Source organism: Ranitomeya variabilis, chromosome 4 (assembly GCF_051348905.1).
Source record: "Ranitomeya variabilis isolate aRanVar5 chromosome 4, aRanVar5.hap1, whole genome shotgun sequence".
NCBI lineage: Eukaryota > Metazoa > Chordata > Amphibia > Anura > Dendrobatidae > Ranitomeya > Ranitomeya variabilis.
Window position 1 is genome coordinate 719,318,120 of NC_135235.1, and position 19,671 is coordinate 719,337,790.

Genomic DNA, 19,671 nt, shown 5'->3' on the forward strand with positions numbered 1-19,671 from the left:
GGTTTTGGCGGGCCTTTTGTGCTAGGCTGGGCATCGATTTATCTTTTTCCTCTGCATTTCATCCTCAAACAAATGGCCAAACCGAGCGAACTAATCAGACCTTGGAGACTTATTTGAGATGCTTTGTGTCTGCTGATCAGGATGATTGGGTGGCCTTTTTGCCATTGGCAGAGTTTGCCCTTAATAATCGGGCTAGTTCGGCTACTTTGGTTTCTCCTTTTTTTTGTAATTTTGGTTTTGATCCTTGTTTTTCTTCTGGGCAGGTTGAGCCTTCTGACTGTCCTGGTGTGGATTCTGTGGTTGACAGGTTGCAGCAGATTTGGGCTCATGTGGTGGACAATTTGGTGTTGTCCCAGGAGGAGGCTCAACGTTTTGCTAACCGTCGTCAGTGTGTTGGTTCCCGGCTTCGGGTTGGGGATCTGGTCTGGTTGTCTTCCCGACATGTTCCTATGAAGGTTTCTTTTCCTAAGTTTAAGCCTCGGTTTATTGGCCCTTATAAAATTTCTGGGATTATTAATCCGGTGTCTTTTCGTTTGGCGCTTCCGGCCTCTTTTGCTATCCATAATGTCTTCCATAGATCTTTATTGCGGAAATATGTGGTACCCGTTGTTCCCTCTGTTGATCCTCTGGCCCCTGTGTTGGTTGATGGGGAGTTGGAGTATGTTGTTGAGAAGATTTTGGATTTTCGTTTTTCGAGGCGGAAGCTTCAGTATCTTGTCAAATGGAAGGGTTATGGCCAGGAGGATAATTCTTGGGTTTTTGCCTCTGATGTCCATGCTGCTGATTTGGTTCATGCTTTTCATCTGGCTCGTCCTGATCGACCTGGGGGCTCTGGTGAGGGTTCGGTGACCCCTCCTCAAGGGGAGGTACTGTTGTGAATTCTGCTTTTGGGCTCCCTCCGGTGGTTGTAGGTGGTAATGCAGTTGTCCCTCAGTTGCAGTCCTGGTCAGGTGTATCTGCTGATTGCAGTTCTGACTGGGGTATTTAGGCGTGCAGGATTCATTAGTCCTTGCCAGTTGTCCATGGTTGTTGGGAGGTGTTGGTCCTTGTTTGGTCCCTTCTGCCTTGCTGCCAAATCATCAAAGATAAGTGTCTGGTTTTGTTTCTGTGGCACACATGCTGTGTGCTCAATAATTTGGTGCTATTAATTTTTTTGTCCAGCTTAGATTGTGTCAGTATTTTCTCAGTCTTGTTGGATTCTCAGGAGTTACAGATATACATTCCATGTCTTTAGTTAGATTGTGGAACTTTTTGTATTATCTGCTGTGGATATTTTTGGAAGGGTTTTAATACTAACCGCTTAGTATTCTGTCCTATCTTTCCCTATTTAGCTAGAGTGGCCTCTTTTGCTTAATTCTGTTTTCTGCCTGCGTGTGTCTTTCCTCTCCTATTCACAGTCAATATTCGTGGGGGCTGCCTATCCTTTGGGGTTCTGCTCTGAGGCAAGATAGTATTCCTATTTCCATCTATAGGGGTATTTAGTTCTCCGGCTGTGTCGAGGTGTCTAGGGTTTGTTAGGCACACCCCACGGCTACTTCTAGTTGCGGTGTTAGTTCAGGGTTTGCGGTCAGTACAGTTTCCACCTACTCCAGAGAAAGTTTCATGCGGCTCCAAAGTCACCGGATCATAAGAGGCTACGCTGTCATTTTGTGAAAGCCCTCGAGCCCCGCACACCCCCACTGCTGCGATGCGGTGGCCTCCGGTAAAATGGCCTCTGGGAAAATGCCGCTGCAAATTGAGATCTTGGCTCCAAATCTCATCACCCGAGATGTCAATGTGTGCATGTGCCAACCTGGTGGCCATTTTCCCAGAGACCATTTTACCAGGGGCTACCACATGGCAGCAGTGTGGATGTGCAGTGCTCTGGGATTTACAAAAATGTTGGCGGAGCCCCGCACCACTGCACACCGCCGAATACTGCCGCACCAGCCTAGGAAGGGAGTGGGATCTCCCTGGAGTGTCGGACCGCCGTAGAATCACCCGACTCCTGCTGCCGTCACATTAATTGTAAGTATATTCCGACTAGAAGATGCACCCCCATTTTCCACCAAAATTTTTTTTGGGAAAAAGTGCATCTTGTAGTCCGAAAAATATGGTAATTGCTGCTTGGGTCCCCGCCAGACTCTGTATTTTCTGGTCTGTCCCAACGAACTTGTGGTTCCTACAGCAAATTAATTGCCGAAGCAGTGAGTAACATAGCCAGTGATTGGTTGCATGGAGGAGATGTCTTACTCTGTAACTCAGCTTATGTTCCAGTCCATACAAGACTAGAGAATACAACATCTACACATTCTGTCTTCTGAAATGTTTCCCTTGTTATCTCCAGTAATTTTATTATTACACAGAATTCTTTATAATGATTCATCGTCTTCCTGTTCAGGTCCCTACAATATCCGATCCTTTCAGTAGACATCTTCTATATTAAGAGAATTTTTCTTAACTACCCATCAAGAATGGATATGAAGAGGGACAAGATGGCCGAGAGGATATTACACCTCACCCTAGAGATCCTCTTCCGGCTTACTGGAGAGGTGAGAGATTTTGATGGCGTCACATTACATAATTTTTATTTATGGCAATAAAACTGTTGGACAGAACTCAAGAGGTGAGGAATCTGGAAATGTCTGTAGTGACCTTTATTAATGTGTTTCTCCTTAACCAGGATTACACAGTAGTGAAAAAAATTTCTAGTGAGCGCTGTCAGGCCCCTGTGTCTGAGGGATGGGGAAGACCCCAGAGCCCAATCACAGGGCCTCCACCTCACCCACTGATACATGAGGACATCAATGACCAAAAGATCCTAGAACTCATCTACAAGATGACTGAGCTGCTGACTGGAGAGGTGACACTGCTGGGAATGCTGGGACATTATACAGTAAAACTATGAAGGGATCAGAGTGATGACGGTATCATTGTATGTGTCAGATTCCTATAAGGTGCCAGGATGTCGCTGTCTATTTCTCCATGGAGGAGTGGGAGTATTTAGAATTACATAATAATCTGTACGAGGACGTCATGATGGAGGTTCCCCAGCCCCTCACATCACCAGGTAATAGGATTAAATACGCACAGCCTATAATTATCTGTATTTAAGGAATGAATTCAGTCCTTGTATGTGTTTCATCCAGATTTATCCAGTAAGAGGACAACACCAGAGAGATGTCCCCGTCCTCTTCTTCCACAGGACTGTAAACAAGAAGATCCCAATGTCTCTCAGAATCATCAGGTAGATGGAAAGAAGGTGTCGTCTGATCTCTCCTATGATGTGTAAACGGTGGTGAAGGTCTTGTGCTCAGTCTTGTTTTATCCACCAGTATTACATGTTTCATGCTGGTGTCAGGAGAACGGTGGTGATGGCAGGATTAGAGCTGATTATAGATGTGACTTTTACATTATTTATTTCAGGGTGAAGATCTGACCCATATTAATACTACAGAGACATATGTGAGGGGTGATGAGTGGTGTAAAGAGGAGACCCCTACATATGACTACCAAGGTGAGTAGTAACCACTAACTACAGAGAAGTCACAGATTCTTCTCAGTCTCCGGCTGTGGCTGCTTTATCAATGGTGTAGTTCGGACGTGGCACCATCATGTGATCCCCATTTTGCCGGTAGAGCATAACTTTCTCCTCCATCCGAAAATATTTAAATGGCTTTGTGAAATTGTGAAAACCCTTTTGTATAGCTCTTACAACCTGCAGGTGTAAGGCGGCCAGGGTGGTAGTCGTGGCAATGAGCTGTAGTGTTTCCACACCCTGGCGCCCCGCAGATGAAATACAGAGTCCTTTCGGGTGTGTGTGTGATTTGTGCAGCAGAGTACTCATTTCAGTTGCTGGAGTTCCCTCGGTCTCTCTAACCCCAGCTTCAGGATTCCAGGTTCCATAAAACACTGCAAAGTCACCGTCCTTTTCAAACAGTTCAACTTTACTGATAACATGGGCACCCATCACTTTTGCAGCACATTTCACACAAAGCATCATATCTTGCACTTTCCCTGCCTTCTGGACAGACTCCATTTCCTCTATAACCTCTCCTTCTCTCCTGGCAATCCATGCCATCTCTGTGGACAATCTGTGACCCTTCCGTACTTCCTGCATCACCAGCTCCCTGTCAGCCCTTTGTCCGATTCCATCTTGCAAAGGTGCCGGGAGTTCCATCTTACTGACATCCGCCCCAGTCGTAGATCCCAGAACCGCCCTGAGGAGGATGATCCTATTGAGCTGATGCCTGACTGTACTATTCTCCAGCCTGGGGCCCCTTATTGCCATCTGCAGCTTTCCCCCCCCCCCCGGCCTGTAGCTGTCTCATACACGGTATGCACCCTACCCTGGGCAAGGCTGCCCGGGTATCTGTCTCTAATCAGGAAGTATCCTGATTATACTTCCCTGCTCCTTGGTGTACCTCCCCTTTAGTTAATCCCTGGGCTGCCTACATCCTGCTCAATTCTATGTTATCATCTATCACTACTGTGCCCCCCTCTATTATAGCCCCACTACAGTTCTAGCCTATCCTATATCCTATTCTAGCCCCAATCTTATAAACAGTACCCATTGAGTACATTCACATTATGGTATATAAACATTACATCACATTGCAATATATGAACAGTAATACACAGTGAGGTGCCACATGTGAACGTGCGAACAGAGTCCAGGAGAGAGAAGGCACACGAGGGTCCCCGCCACCTTCTTACACATGATCCACCTAACCCCAGGGATTATATCACGCTGACCGTTACCTGCCCAGGTCTGTAGACTTCAAAGCCAAATAACAACGTACATAGTATGTGCTGACAAGATATTATGAAGGGCCTGTAAGAGAAAGCGGAGGGTAATGATGTTGTTGGCTTCCTAGAACCCTGATATCTTATTGAATGAATCTCCCTTCTCTCCCTTCTGTGCTACTGAATGTGCTCATATGGTCCCTACAAGACCAGGTCCAGTCTTTCTGGCCAAACTTTGCTTTTATGATCGACTACATTAAATGTGCAGTGAGACCAAGTGTGAATTTCTGTACAATAACAACAGAGTTTCCCTTTACCCTGACTTTTCAATTTGTATTAACCCCTTCCCGACCTTTGACGCCACATAGGCGTCATGAAAGTCGGTGCCAATCCGACCTGTGACGCCTATGTGGCGTCATGGAATGATCCCGTCCCTGCAGATCGGGTGAAAGGGTTAACTCCAATTTCACCCGATCTGCAGGGAGAGGGGGAGTGGTACTTCAGCCCAGGGGGGTGGCTACGATCGCTCTGATTGGCTGTTGAAAGTGAAACAGCCAATCAGCGATTTGTAATTTCACCTATGAAAATGGTGAAATATTACAATCCAGCCATGGCCGATGCTGCAATATCATCGGCCATGGCTGGAAAACCAAATCTGCCCCCTTCCCCCCCCCCCCCCCCCCCACCGCCACCGATCGCCTCCCCAGTCCTCCTTTCTGCCCCGTACTCCCCTCTGTCCGCCTGCCCGCTCCCCCGTCCACCTGTCTGCCCCCCCCCCGTGCTTCGATCTACCTCCGCCGTGCTCCGATTCCCCCCCCCCCGTATACTTACCGAGCCTCGTGGTGTCCGTCCGTCTTCTTCACGGGCGCCGCCATCTTCCAAAATGGCGGGCGCATGCACAGTGCGCCCGCCGAATCGGCCTGCAGATTCGTTCCAAGTACATTTTGATCACTGTCATAAAACCTAGCACAGTGATCAAAATAAAAAAAATAGTAAATGAACCCCCCCCTTCATCACCCCCATAGGTAGGGACAATAATAAAAATAAAGAAAATATATATATATATATATATATATATATATATATATATATATTTTTTTTTTTCTTACCCCACTAGGGTTAGGGTTTTAGGGTTAGGGTTAGGCTATGTGCACACGTTGTGGATTCTGCTGTGGATTTTTCCGCAGCGGACTTGGAAAATCCGCAGTGCATAACCACTGCGGTTTCCACTGCGGATTTTCTCGCGGTTTCTTCTGCGGATTCCTCTGTGGGTTTTCAACTGCACTTTCCTATTGGTGCAGGTTAAAAACCGCTGCGGAATCCGCAGAAAGAATTGACATGCTGCGGAAAATAATCCGCTGCGTTTCCGCGCGGATTTTTCCGCAGCATGTGCACAGCGTTTTTTTTTTTTCCCCATAGGTTTACATGGTACTGTAAACTTTGGGAAAACTGCTGCGGATCCACAGCATCAAATCCGCTGCGGATCCGCAGCAAAATCCGCAGCGTGTGCACATGGCCTTAGGGTTAGATTAGACTGTACACACATGGTGCGGATTTGGCTGTGGATCCGCAGCGGATTGGCCGCTGCGGATTCGTAGCAGTTTTCCATCAGGTTTACAGTACCATGTAAACCTACTGAAAACCAAATCCACTGTGCCCATGGTGCGGATAATACCGCGCGGAAACGCTGTGTTGTATTTTCCGCAGCATGTCAATTTTTTTGTGCGGATTCCGTTTTACACCTGCTCCTCAATAGGAATCCGCAGGTGAAATCTGCACAAAAACACTGGAAATCCGCAGTAATTGTGCAGGTAAAACGCAGTGCCTTTTACCTGCGGATTTTTCAAAAATAGTGCGGAAAAATCTCATACGAATCCGCAATGTGGGCACATAGCCTTAGGGTTAGGGTTGGTGGAATTAGGGCTAGAGTTGGAAATAGGGTTAAGATTAGGCTTGTGGTTAGGGTTATGGTTAGGGGTGTGTTGGGGTTAGGGTTGGGATTAGGGTTGTGGTTAGGGGTGTATTGGGGTTAGGGTTATATCTAGAGTTGGGATTAGGGTTTGGGGTGTGTTGGGGTTAGTGTTGGAGTTAGAATTGAGGGGTTTCCACTGTTTAGGCACATCAGGGGTCTCCAAACGCAACATGGCGCCACCATTGATTCCAGCCAGTCTTGCATTCAAAAAGTCAAATGGTGCTCCCTCTCTTCCGAGCCCCGACGTGCGCCCAAACAGTGGTTTACCCCCACACATGGGGTGCCAGCATACTCAGAACAAACTGGGCAACAATTATTGGGGTCCAATTTCTCCTGTTACCCTTGCGAAAATAAAAAATTGCTTGCTAAAACATAATTTTAGAGGAATGAAAAAAAATTTTTTATTTTCACAGCTCTGCGTTATAAACTTCTGTGAAGCACTTGGGGGTTCAAAGTGCTCACCACACATCTAGATAAGTTCCCTTAGGGGTCTAGTTTCCAAAATGGGGTCACTTGTGGGAAGTTTCTACTGTTTAGGCACATCAGGGGCTCTGCAAACGCAACGTGACGCCCGCAGAGCATTCCATCAAAGTCTGCATTTCAAAACGTCACTACTTCCCTTCCGAACCCCGACGTGTGCCCAAACAGTGGTTTACCCCCACATATGGGGTATCGGCGTACTCAGGAGAAATTGGACCCCAAAAGTTGTTGTCCAGTTTCTTCTGTTACCCTTGGGAAAATTAAAAATTGTGGGCTAAAAAATCATTTTTGAGAAAAGAAAAATTATTTTTTATTTTCATGGCTCTGCGTTATAAACTTCTGTGAAGCACTTGGGGGTTCAAAGTGCTCACCACACATCTAGGTTAGCTCCTTGGGAGGTCTAGTTTCCAAAATGGGGTCATTTGTGGGGGAGCTCCAGTGTTTAGGCACACATGGGCTCTCCAAACGCAACATGGTGTCCGCTAATGATTGGAGCTAATTTTCCATTCAAAAAGCCAAATGGCATGCCTTCCCTTCCGAGCCCTGCCGTGCGCCCAAACAGTGGTTTACCCCCACATATGGGGTATCTTACTCAGGACAAACTGGACAACAAGATTTGGGGTCCAATTTCTCCTGTTACCCTTGGGAAAATAATAAATTCTGGGCTAAAAATCATTTTTGGGGAAAGAAAAATTATTTTTTATTTTCACGGCTCTGCATTATAAACTTCTGTGAAGCATGTGGGGGTTTAAAGTGCTCACTATGCATCTAGATAAGTTCCTTGGGGGGTCTAGTTTCCAATATGGGGTCACTTGTAGGGGAGCTCCAATGTTTAGGCACACAGGGGCTCTCCAAACGCGACATGGTGTCCGCTAACGATTGGAGCTAATTTTTAATTCAAAAAGTCAAATGGCGCTCCTTCCCTTCCGAGCCTTACCATGTGCCCAAACAGTGGTTTACCCCCACATGTGAGGTATCGGTGTACTCAGGAGAAATTGTCCACAAAATGTTAGGATCCATTTTATCCTGTTGCCCATGTGAAAATGAAAAAATTGAGGCTAAAAGAAATTTTGTGTGGGGGAAAAAACAAAAAAAGTACTGTTTCATTTTTACGGATCAATTTGTGAAGCACCTGGGGGTTTAAAGTGCTCACTATGCTTTTAGATAAGTTCCTTGGGGGGTCTAGTTTCCAAAATGGGGTCACTTGTGGGGGAGCTCTAATGTTTAGGCACACGGGGGCTCTCCAAACGCGACATGGTGTCCGCTAAAGATTGGAGCCAATTTTTCATTCAAAAAGTCAAATGGCGCTCCTTCCCTTCCGAGCCCTGCCGTGTGCCCAATCAGTGGTCCCCCCCCCCTCCCCCCCACATATGAGGTATCGGTGTACTCAGGACAAATTGGACAACAAAGTTCGTGGTCCAGTTTCTCCTTTTACCCTTGGGAAAATAGAAAAATTGTTGCTAAAATATCATTTTTGTGACTAAAAAGTTAAATGTTCATTTTTTCCTTCCATGTTGCTTCTGCTGCTGTGAAACACCTGAAGGGTTAATAAACTTCTTGAATGTGGTTTTGAGCACTTTGAGGGGTGCAGTTTTTAGAATGTTGTCACTTTTGGGTATTTTCTGCCATATAGACCCCTCAAACTGACTTCAAATGTGAGGTGATCCCTAAAAAAAAAATGGTTTTGTAAATTTTGTTGTAAAAATGAGAAATCACTGGTCAAATTTTAACCCTTATAACTTCCTAGCAAAAAAAAAATTTGATTCCAAAATTGTGCTGATGTAAAGTAGACATGTGGGAAATGTTATTTATTAACTATTTTGTGTCACATAACTCTCTGGTTTAACAGAATAAAAATTCAAAATGTGAAAATTGTGAAATTTTCAAAATTTTCGCCAAGTTTCCGTTTTTTTCACAAACTCAGAAATTATCGACCTAAATTTACCACTAACATGAAGCTCAATATGTCACGAAAAAACAATCTCAGAACCGCTAGGATCCGTTGAAGCATTCAGGAGTTATTACCTCATAAAGGGACACTGGTCAGAATTGCAAAAAACGGCCAGGTCATTAAGGTCAAAATAGGCTGGGTCATGAAGGGGTTAAAAACTAACTAATTTCAAGGAGGATTGTGACAAACTACATAAAAACCATTACACCTGTGCCATGATGTATCTCTAAGCTGTGCGTGGCTGATGGCTGTAATATACATTTACTCACGCCTGCAGGAGATGTGTTGGCTCGAGTCCTGGTTTCATAGATTCACCCCACGTCATAAATGCCATTATGTTTTCCATCCTAAGGAATTCAGATTACTGCACAATCTCTCCTGAAATGGGGGCGCTAATACTTTCTCTACTCTTCTGGTCAGGACTCATAGTATCTCCAATGGTCCACCATAAATGAATGCAACTCCAGTTTAGTGTTGGAGTTCTCTCCTCGTACATACTTTTTTTGGGGAGATGTAACATATTTTTTGTTCTATGTTTTTTTTGTTTGTTTTTTTACATGTTCATTCTCGTTGATAGTTTGATTGTGGTAGGATCAGCCTGCCTCAGTTAGGTGAGTTTGTAAGTTTGGAACTCCCTGGTATTTTTTTTTTTTTTTTAGTCTCCATTACCTTTTCCAAATGTGCGAGATCTAAATTTGAAGATGCCCCAGCTCTGCAGTATTATAAAAAGTTCTCTTTAAATGTCTAATATTTTTTCTTGAAACTTATCTGATAGAAAATATTGGCTCTTACGATAGTTTAGATTGCCAAGAGCCACCGAGCCCCATACTCTAATTACTCCAGAGATTTGATACCACTACTGATATTTTACTGATGGAGACTGTTGAGTTAGAACATTTTGATAGATGTGTTATTGTCCATAGTCACAGTTTTTGACTACAGTAGTTACTGCCCAAAATACTCCCATTTTTCACATCTGACATGTCGCTTTTTGTGGTGATAACTTTGGAATTCTTCACAAAGGATAATAGGAAACAAATGGATCTCACAAATTATTTTCCAACATCTCTTAAATCCAACAATACCCTGTATACGGTTGTACACTACTGTTTGGGCACATGGCAGGGTTAAGAAGGGAAGGAGCGCCATTTAGCTATTTGAATGCATATCTTGTTGGAATACATTCCAGACACAATGTATTGGTTACCTGGCAGCTCAAGATATGGCTACCACAATCAGGCTTGGCACTATCTACTCAGCTTTGCAGATCCCAAGGATGTGGAGCGCCCCCACTGCCGCAGGGCCGAAGGGTACCCGGTACTGGGCCTCTAAGTCTCTGCTCTGGGGTTGTCACGGTGGCTAGACCCGGTCCGTGGCCCTGCTGAGGGGCGTCCAGTGAAAGGTGGTGGCTGGTGGTGATGTTGCGGTGGTGCGGTGCAGGTCGCAGTAAATAACAAGGACACCAGGTTGCAGTCTCTTTACCTCTTTACTGAAGTTTTCAGGATCCTCAGTCCGGAATACGGTTAACCGGGCTTCGCAAGTCCAGCCGGTCCGATGGCACCTACAAAGTTCCCTTTGCAGGTGGAAATCTGTGCCTACCTTCTAGCGCTTGTGTGTTGTGGTCCTCCCCTGCTGTGCTTATGGGATAGTCCCCACAACTGTTGTGCCTGTTTCTGAAGTTCCCTCACAACTCTATTATGATGTTCTTCTTCGTCCCCCAGATGATATGGCTAGGACGCACCCGTATGACGGGTAGGCTCGGAGGTCTTCCGGGACCCTAGAGTCGCCCCTCCCCTATTGTTGCCCCCTGTGTCTTCTTAGGTGATTTGAGTGAAACAGCCCGCCTATAACTGACTGTCCTGCCGTAGGTTTGAAGTATTGCTTGGAGCCTAGTACTTCCTCGGCGTTCCGGCCACCGGCTACGCGCCTCAATAGAATGTTGCCTCGTCTTACAGCACGACTCCTACTGGTATTTCTCCTTGTTGCGTTGACCTCGTTTCTCACTCAGCACAATAAACCTCGCTTCTTGTCCTTTCTTAGGGTACCGCCGCGATCAGGTGCAGGCGCGGTCCCGTAACATTCTCTCTGTTCGCTAGGCCTCTGTCAGGATCCCACCCCTGACAGGGACCCCCCTGAATCTTCTCCTGTAACACCCTCTGCAACAGGATGTTGCCTGGTTCCAACCCAGTCAGCTTTCTGTCTAACTTCCTATCCAACCCCCAGTTTTACCAGATTGTGAGGAGTGGCCTAATACATAGCACCCTTAGCTCCCCCTGGAGGCCAGACTGTGAAGTGTATTGGTGTCTGTGATACCTGGTCAGGTGAACTCCTTCAGTGCCATCAGACGTACCATAGCCCCCCTTAGCGGCGGAGCATCAGTACTGCAACGACCAGGACTCTGGGGCGCTGCAGATGGCCTTGCTCAACATTCTTTACATGGATCTGTTCTTACACAGAGATCCCTAGGCTTGGGCCATGGTGTTACCTGCTGTTCTGTGGAGTGAGGTGAGATGACGAATAGTCAAGTAGTTGGGTCAGATCCACGAGGGCAGAGAAAATACAAAATCATAAGAAGCAAGATTAGTCACTAAGGGGTCACAGCAGCTGAGCACAGAAAGGACTGAACCAGAGGAGAACAAGGCTATATATGGCATCTTCCTGCAATTTGCTTTGAGCTTTAGTAGGGTGGGGTGCTTTCCAATTGGCGAAAGCAGGAAGCGGATTACTCCAGATGGACAGCACACACACCCATAATGCCTGACTGGATGGCAATACAGTTCACAGCAACCCCAATCTAAGTGGCTGAACAGAGCCTGCACCATCCAGAGTATCTGGTTCCGATATCTCCTCCATCCCCAGAGCTGCCTGCAGAATGAATGAGGCCATGCCTGGTGACAGAAGTAGGGGTGGCAGGTGCGGATCCCAGGCAAATTGGTACATATCATTTTCACAAGCCTTAATATGACAAAATGCAGAAAAGCAGAGCAGTTTAAAACCACATAAAATGACTCTATTTTGGAAATGATGAGTCGCCCCCAGGGCAGGGGGTTACTCGGTACCAGGTCCGGTCTCGAGGGGGAATGTCACGGTGGCTGCAACCTGGTCCGTGGCCCTTGGCCTCAACGATAAAGGGGAACGGTCTTTTAAGGGAAAAGTGTTTAAAGTCTGTTGTGACGCCACCTGTGGAGTTCGGTCAATAGTGGGACTGATGCTGCATTAAAGGAGTCCTCTGGGGGATGTTGTGGCAGCACTGATGTTACACTTCCCACAGGTGAAGCAGGGTCCTAAGATGTAAGGTGTGGATGGTATGTGCCGGTGAATAAAGATAGGACACAATTTGTAAGTCTTTACCTGGTTTACTGCAGTTGGCTGGCCACAGTCCAGGGCACCAGGCATGGGTGGTGGTATGGCCCAGCCAGCTCAGAGGCAATGGAGGGTGAGGTCCGTGAGCATTTCCTCTATCGCCTCTTGAAGATGAATTCCCTGCTGCCTGAAGTTTCCTACAGTGTACTCCAGTTTCCCCCAGTCCTGGGACAGGTACCTGCACGACGGGCAACTCGAGCTGTTTTACAGGGACTCTATCATGCCCCGGGCTCCTTAGGTGCTGCTGCGTCTCAGGCGAAGTGTGGGCCAATTACATACAGTTCCTGGCCCTCCGGTTCTGCTCTGTCCAAGAGTTCCACAAAAGCCTCGGTCTCCCGGTACCTGGTTCCTGTGCTTCGGCTTTGAGGGTGCCCGGTCACAGTTCCCCTCTGAGCCCTGTTACTCTCCTTTGCTCCTTTCCTCTTCAGGTACGCCACATCCAACCCTCCAGGTTCTTTCTCCTTTCCCAGAGGCTGCAGCTCCCTTGTGGCTGTCAGACCTCTCTTTTGCTCTGCGGCTCTCCTAGACGTCCTTCCACTTCAGTGTTCCTCTCCAACTAACCTAACTCCTCCTCCAGGTCAGGATACATATAGCTAGGGGACGTTCCCCTGAATCCGGGTCTTGAGCTCGCCCTCCTGACCTGGATTCAGAATGTGTTGCATATGTGGGTGCCTTACCTGGTGAAGTGAACTCCCTTGCCTCTGATCATGACATTACTTTCCCCGAAGGAAGAAAAGCAACATCACTGTAGCAACCAGTTTCCTGGGGTGCTACATTAACCTTCAGTGAACTAATCTATAGAAGTGACTATTTTGACTCCACAGCCACTTTCCAAAAATTAGCATGCAGTGGATGTTGGAGAGTGAAAACTTCGAATATACCATTTTATTACTCACCACATAGTGCTCAGATTGTGCTCCAAGAGACACACACCATAAATGAAGTGGGTTCTTCTCACTATAATAATGACAACTACATGGGTACTAATTTTGATTTGGGCACGCTGAAAGGCTCTGAAGCGACGGGAAGATTTGACTTTGTGAAAGTGGATATAGATGGATTGGTTTATAAAAGTCATATTGCTATTTGAACACTTACATTGAAGAAGAACTCGCCACCTCTCGTGGCAGCCTGTTCCGCTCGTTGATCACCCTCCCTGTCAAAAGGTTTTTTTCTAATATCCAATCTGTGTCTCCTCCACTTCAGTTTCATCCCATTGCTTCTTATCATTCCTTGTGAAAATGAGAATAAATCAATAAAGCTATTTTTACATACCGTATATGGATCGCCCCCAGAGTAGGGAAATGGGGTACTCTGCACCGGGTCCTACGGTTCGGGAGATGTCACGGTGGCTGACCCGGTCCGTGGCCCTCTGGGCTGTCCAGTAAAAGAGTTTATATATGGGCAAGGTGCAGTATAGAACGAGGAGACAGATTTGCAGTTTTTTACCTTGTTTACTGAAGACTTCAGATGGTATCCTCAGCCTGGAGCGCCAGATGACAGGGCAGGCAGAGTCCGGTCGGTCTGAAGGCAAATCCAGAGTCCCCTTATCCAGGTGGAAATCAGTAGCCTTCCTACTAGCGCCTGTGTGTTGTAGTACCTCCCTGCTGAGCCTCCCGGTAAGGTCCTCACAACTCTTGTAGATGTTCTAGATGTTATTTCTTCCTCTCTGTCCCCCAGATGGTATGGATAGGACAAACCCATATGACTGATGGCCTGAGGCTTTTTATAGGGACCCTAGAGACGCCCCGGCCCCCGCAAGTTGCCTCTGTGTCTTCTTGGGTATTAAGGTTGGGCAGCCAACTTGGAATTGACTGTCCTGACGGTCTCTGGAGCAAGGCTTGGAGACAGTTACTCCCTCGGTGTTTCTGGCTACTGTCTTCTGTGCCTCAGAAAGGAGCAGCTTGTTCCTGGCTGATCTCCCTCTGATATTCCTCTCCTGTGCTCTGCTTTCCTGCACAGTCTCTGCAGTATGTTCACCTTTTAGTGTCTTTTCCCAGGAGTTGCAGCACTTCATGCCAGCATAGCTCCTCTCCCGTCTGCCTGACAGGAACTGAACTCCTTTTCCCTCCAGATCAGGATGTTAAATAAGGAAGTTCACCCTAAACAGGCTTGGAGCTCCCCCTTCTGGTCTGGAGTGTGAACATGTTGCATGTGTGTGATACCTGAATGTGGTTGTCTTTCATTGCCTTCAGACATGACATCACTTCTCCCCTGAAAGGATAATGACATCACTGCGACGACCAGGACACTGGGGCGCCGCATATATACTCGAGTATAAGCCGAGTCACCTAATTTTACCTAAAAAACAAAAACAAAAAAAAAGCTAAGAAACTTATTGACTCGAGTATAAGCCGGGTATGCATTGTCCCCTCATCCCTATCCTTGTATGCGTGGCTCCTCATCCCTATTGTTGTATGCAAAGCTCCTTATCCCTATTCTAGTATGATTGGCCCCCATCCCTATCCTTGTATGCATGACCCCATCCCTATCCTTGTATGCATGGTCCCATCCCTATCCTTGTATGCACGGCCCCATCCCTATCCTAGTATGCATGGCTCCATCCCTATCCTAGTGTGCATAGCTTCATCCCTATCCTTGTGTGCACGGCCCCATCCCTATCCTTGTGTGCACGGCCCCATCCCTATCCTTGTCTGCACGGCTCCATCCCTATCCTTGTGTGCACGGCCCCATCCCTATCCCTGTGTGCACGGCCCCATCCCTATCCTTGTATGCATGGCCCTCATCCCTATCCTAGTATGCATGGCTCCATCCCTATCCTTGTGTGCATGGCCCCATCCCTATCCTTGTATGATTGGCCCCATCATAAAACAAATAAACCATTACACTTGCCTTCCTTTGTTCCCTCGCCGCGTCTTGTCTCGATGCCAGCAGCTGCTTTATGCTTGTAAGCATTACATGGCCAGGACGTCATGCGCTGCTCACAAGCAGAGCACAGCTTCCAGAATACTCACCGCTCCCAATGCCGGAACTATGTGTGTGGGGCAGTGAGTATTAAGTAGCGCACACAGCGTCAACCGCCAGGCGGTCATGTGTGCCGCTACTTCAGGGTATGTTTCCACATTCAGGAAACGCTGCGTAGAGCCGCAGCGTCTTGATGTAACAGCATAGTGGAGAGGATTTCATGAAATCCTGTCTCCACTATGCGGTAAAACATGCAGGCTGCAGACCCGCGTAAACGGACATGCGGCGCGTCTTTTCAGAACGCAGCATGTCTGTTTACAATGTGGAGACACTCCTTCGCCGCACCGTAAAATTCACATAGATAATCATTAGATGCGATAAAATCGCATCTAATGATTAGTCACATGCGTAGAAACTGTGTACAAGCAGATTACTACGCATGTCTGCCGGCTCACCTGTCCCGCCGCGGGAAGTCCCTCGTCCACTGCAGTTCTCGCGATAACTTATGTTATCGCGAGAACTGCCGTGCAGGTGACCAGGAGTTATCAGCTGATCAGCTGTTTGTGAGAACACTGTAGTGAAGGTGATAGCTGGAGAGTTATCTCCGGCAATCATCTACCGGCTCTTCTACATCTGGATGTCAGGCATCCAGATGTAGCAGAGCTGGACTCATCTACACTGTGTGCACATACAACACACAACATACACCATGCAACATGTGACAAGCGACATGCGACATACGTCATGCGGCAACATGCACAAAATGTGACATGCACCATACAACATGCAACATAGACCATACAACACATACATACAGTACATTAAACATAGAGTACATACTCACCATCACTTGTCACTTTGATCGCCGAAGCGAGTGTCACCTGTAAAAAATATTAAAATAATAAACAAACCATATACTCCCTGATCCGCAGAAATCCAATTAAAACGAGTGTCCCTCGACGAACTCCCATGAAGAGCAAGCAGCATCAGCTCATGTGACCGCTCTCCAGGGGCTCCAGGAATACAATGAAGGAAGGGTATCCTTCCGCACTGTATTCCTCGGCCACTGTAAAAAATAGTCCCTAGTCTCACTTGTGGCACTGCTGTGTAAGAAAGATCCCACGCAGCAATGCCATAATGTGAGACCCTGAACTAAGGTAACCTCAGTGATACACAGCAGGAGCCATTGTCTCCTGTCAGTGTGTCACTGAGGGTCCTATAGAGCAGTGACATCACCCGATGTTACTGTTCTATAGGGGAGATCGTCGTGGGACACTCGTTATTAATTGGACTGTGTCGGACAGGGAGTATACGGTTTATTATTTTACATTTTTTGCAGGTGATCGAGTATGGTTAAATTAAGAATATTAAAATACTTTTTTCAAGCTGTGTCTTTATTTTGTTTTTAACTCTTTCACTACTCTAGGATTAATAATGGATAGGCGTCATATTGACGCCTCTCCATTATTAACCCGGCTTAATATCACCTTACAATAGCAAGGTGACATTAACCCCTTATTACCCCATATCCCACCGTTACACGGGAGTGGGAAGAGAGGGGCTAAGTGCCGGAATTGGTGCATCTTATAGATGCGCCATTTCTGGGGCGGCTGGGGCTGGTATTTGTAGCCGGGGGGGGGAAGGGGGCAATAATCATGGCCCCTCTCTAGGCTATGAATATCAGCCCACAGCTGTCTGCATAGCGTTTCTGGCTATAAAATATAGGGGGACCCCACGTTTTGTTTTTTTTTCGTTTTTTTTTTTTTTTTTTGGGGGGGGGGTGTCCCCCTATCTTTATAGCCAGTAAAGGCTACACAGACAGCTGTGGGCTGATATTCATAGCCTGGGAGGGGCCATGAGTATTACCCCCTTCCCAGGCTACAAATATTGGCCCCCAGCCATCGGCTTTTCCCCTCTGGCGCAGAAAATTGCGCGGGAGCCCACGCCATTTTTTTTCCCCCATTTTTTATTTTTAAATTTAAACGTTCACTCATAAACATCGGCCTTGCTATTACATATCTACTAGATGGTGGCCTGATTTTAACGCATCGGGTATTCTAGAATATGTACCGTATTTTTCGCTTTGTAAGACACTCCGGATTATAAGACGCACCCCAAATTTTGAGGAGAAAAATAGGAAAAAACTTTTTTAATAAATTGGTGGGGCGTCTTATAATCCATGCGTCTTATTACTCACCAGGGGTTGTGGCTGCGGTGGATCAGGGTCCCAGGGTCGTTCTGGAGGCAGGAGTGGAGCATTGCTGCAGGATGGGATGAGGGGGTCTGCTGGGGGGCTCCGGTGCTGCTGGGGGGCTCCGGTATGGCAGGGGGGCTCCGGTGCTGCAGGGCTGTTCCCGGGGCTGCAGGGCTGTCTCCGGGGCAGGGGGGGTTTTGGCGACATATAGTGAAAGACCAGAGCCCCCAGGCAGTTCCTCCATGCGTTCCTGTATGACTGACTCCGGGAAAATGGCCACCAGAATCTCGAGAGATGAGATCTCAGCGCTGAAATCTCATCTCCCGAGATTCCGGCGGCCATTTTCCCGGGGTCAGTCATACAGGAACGCATGGAGGAACTGCCGGGGGGCTCTGGTCTTTCACAAAATGTCGCCAGAGCCCCCCGCAGCACCGGAGTTTCCAGGATCACCCGGGGCAGCAGCGGACAATCGCGGCAGCGGTGGCGGGCGACAGCGGTGGCGGGCGGCAGTGGACACCCCCTCATCCCAGCCTGTAACGGTAAGCGGTATATCCGCTTTGTAAGACGCACCCCCATTTCCCCCCCAAATTTGGGGGAAATAAAGTGTGTCTTACAAAGCGGAAAATACGGTATGTAGTTTATTTACGAAGTGGTGTTTAAATCCCGCTGCAATATCGCTGATTGGTCGCGACCGGCCGGGCGCGAGCAATCAGTGAAGCGTGGTTTAAATCCAGCCCCAATTCATGGCCGGACTGTACCTGTAGCTGATTGGTCGCGCCAGCCTTCTGCGACCAATCAGCAACGCGGGATTTCCGTTACAGATAAACAGACCCTTAGATGATTATATATATATATATATATATATATATATATATATATATATATACACTAGATGGTGGCTCGATTCTAACGCATTGGGTATTTTAGAATATGCATCTATGTATGTATTTCGCGCTGTGAGTGGGGGTTAAATTCCGCGCCAATATCGCTGATTGGTCGCGGCCGGCCACGTAGTGTATAGCACAGCCACATAGTTTATAGCAGCCACGTAGTAAAGAACACAGCCCACAAAAATAATTAAATTAAAAAATAGTTATATACTCACCTTCCGTTGTCCACAAAGCTGTCCCGCTCCTCGCGATGCGGCCGGCAGCTTCCGTTACGAGAGATGCATTGCGAAATTACCCAGATGACTTGGCTCTCTTTGCCAGAGACCGCTAAGTCATCTGTGTAATTTCGCAATGCATCTCTGGGAACTGAAGCTGCCGAGAGCATCAGGAGGAGCGGGAAAGCTGCCGAGATGACGGAAGGTCAGAATAGCGTGATTTTTTTTATTTTTTTTTATTACTTTTACCATTATATCTTTTTACTATTGATGCTGCATAGCCAGCATCAATAGTAAAAAAGGTGGTCCGGGATGGGGAGTAGGGAGGGGCCAATTTGCGGCCGGACTGCCGGCCGCGACCAATCAGCGACTCGGAATTTTTGTTACAGACAGACAGACGAAAGTACCCCTTAGATTATCCATCTATCTATATAATCCTCTATCTATAAATATATTTATAGATAGAAATGGATCGCCCCCAGAGTAGGGCAATGGGGTACTCGGTACCGGGTCCTTCGGTTCGAGGGATGTCACGGTGGCCCGACTCGGCCCGTGGCCCTTTGAGGGGCGTCCAGTAATGACAGGACAAGAGTTTATAGAATGAGTGTTCGTGACGCCACCTGTGGTATTCGGTCAGGGTGACCGACGCTGCTTAGGGGTCCGCTGGGGTCATGTTATGGCAGCTTGATGGTATACCTTCCCACAGGTGAAGTGTATCCCCAGGGCTTCCCAGAGTGTGGATGGTGATGGTGTAAGGTGCGGTGAATAACGAGGACACAAGGTTGCAGTCTCTACCTTTTACTGAGGATCACGGGGGAGGCAGAATACGGTTGGTCTGAAGGCAAATCCAGAGTCTCCTTATCCAGGTGGAATGCAATATCCTTCCTATGCGCACAGTAACACAGTAGGTCCTCACTTGCTTAAGCTCTAATGAAGTCCTCACTGTTATTACTCTT

General features: G+C 47.2%; 1 protein-coding gene across 1 annotated transcript in view; it reads left to right on the top strand.

Annotated features, from left to right (window-relative positions):
* Positions 1–19,671, top strand: part of LOC143766587 (uncharacterized) — a 925,271-nt gene that overhangs the window by 899,521 nt on the left and 6,079 nt on the right. The window contains exons 2-6 of the mRNA XM_077254374.1: positions 2,381–2,531; positions 2,663–2,842; positions 2,926–3,049; positions 3,129–3,226; positions 3,406–3,496. Coding sequence (XP_077110489.1) covers positions 2,454–2,531; positions 2,663–2,842; positions 2,926–3,049; positions 3,129–3,226; positions 3,406–3,496 — 571 coding nt within the window. The 5' untranslated portion in view covers positions 2,381–2,453. The remainder of the gene's footprint in view (positions 1–2,380; positions 2,532–2,662; positions 2,843–2,925; positions 3,050–3,128; positions 3,227–3,405; positions 3,497–19,671) is intronic.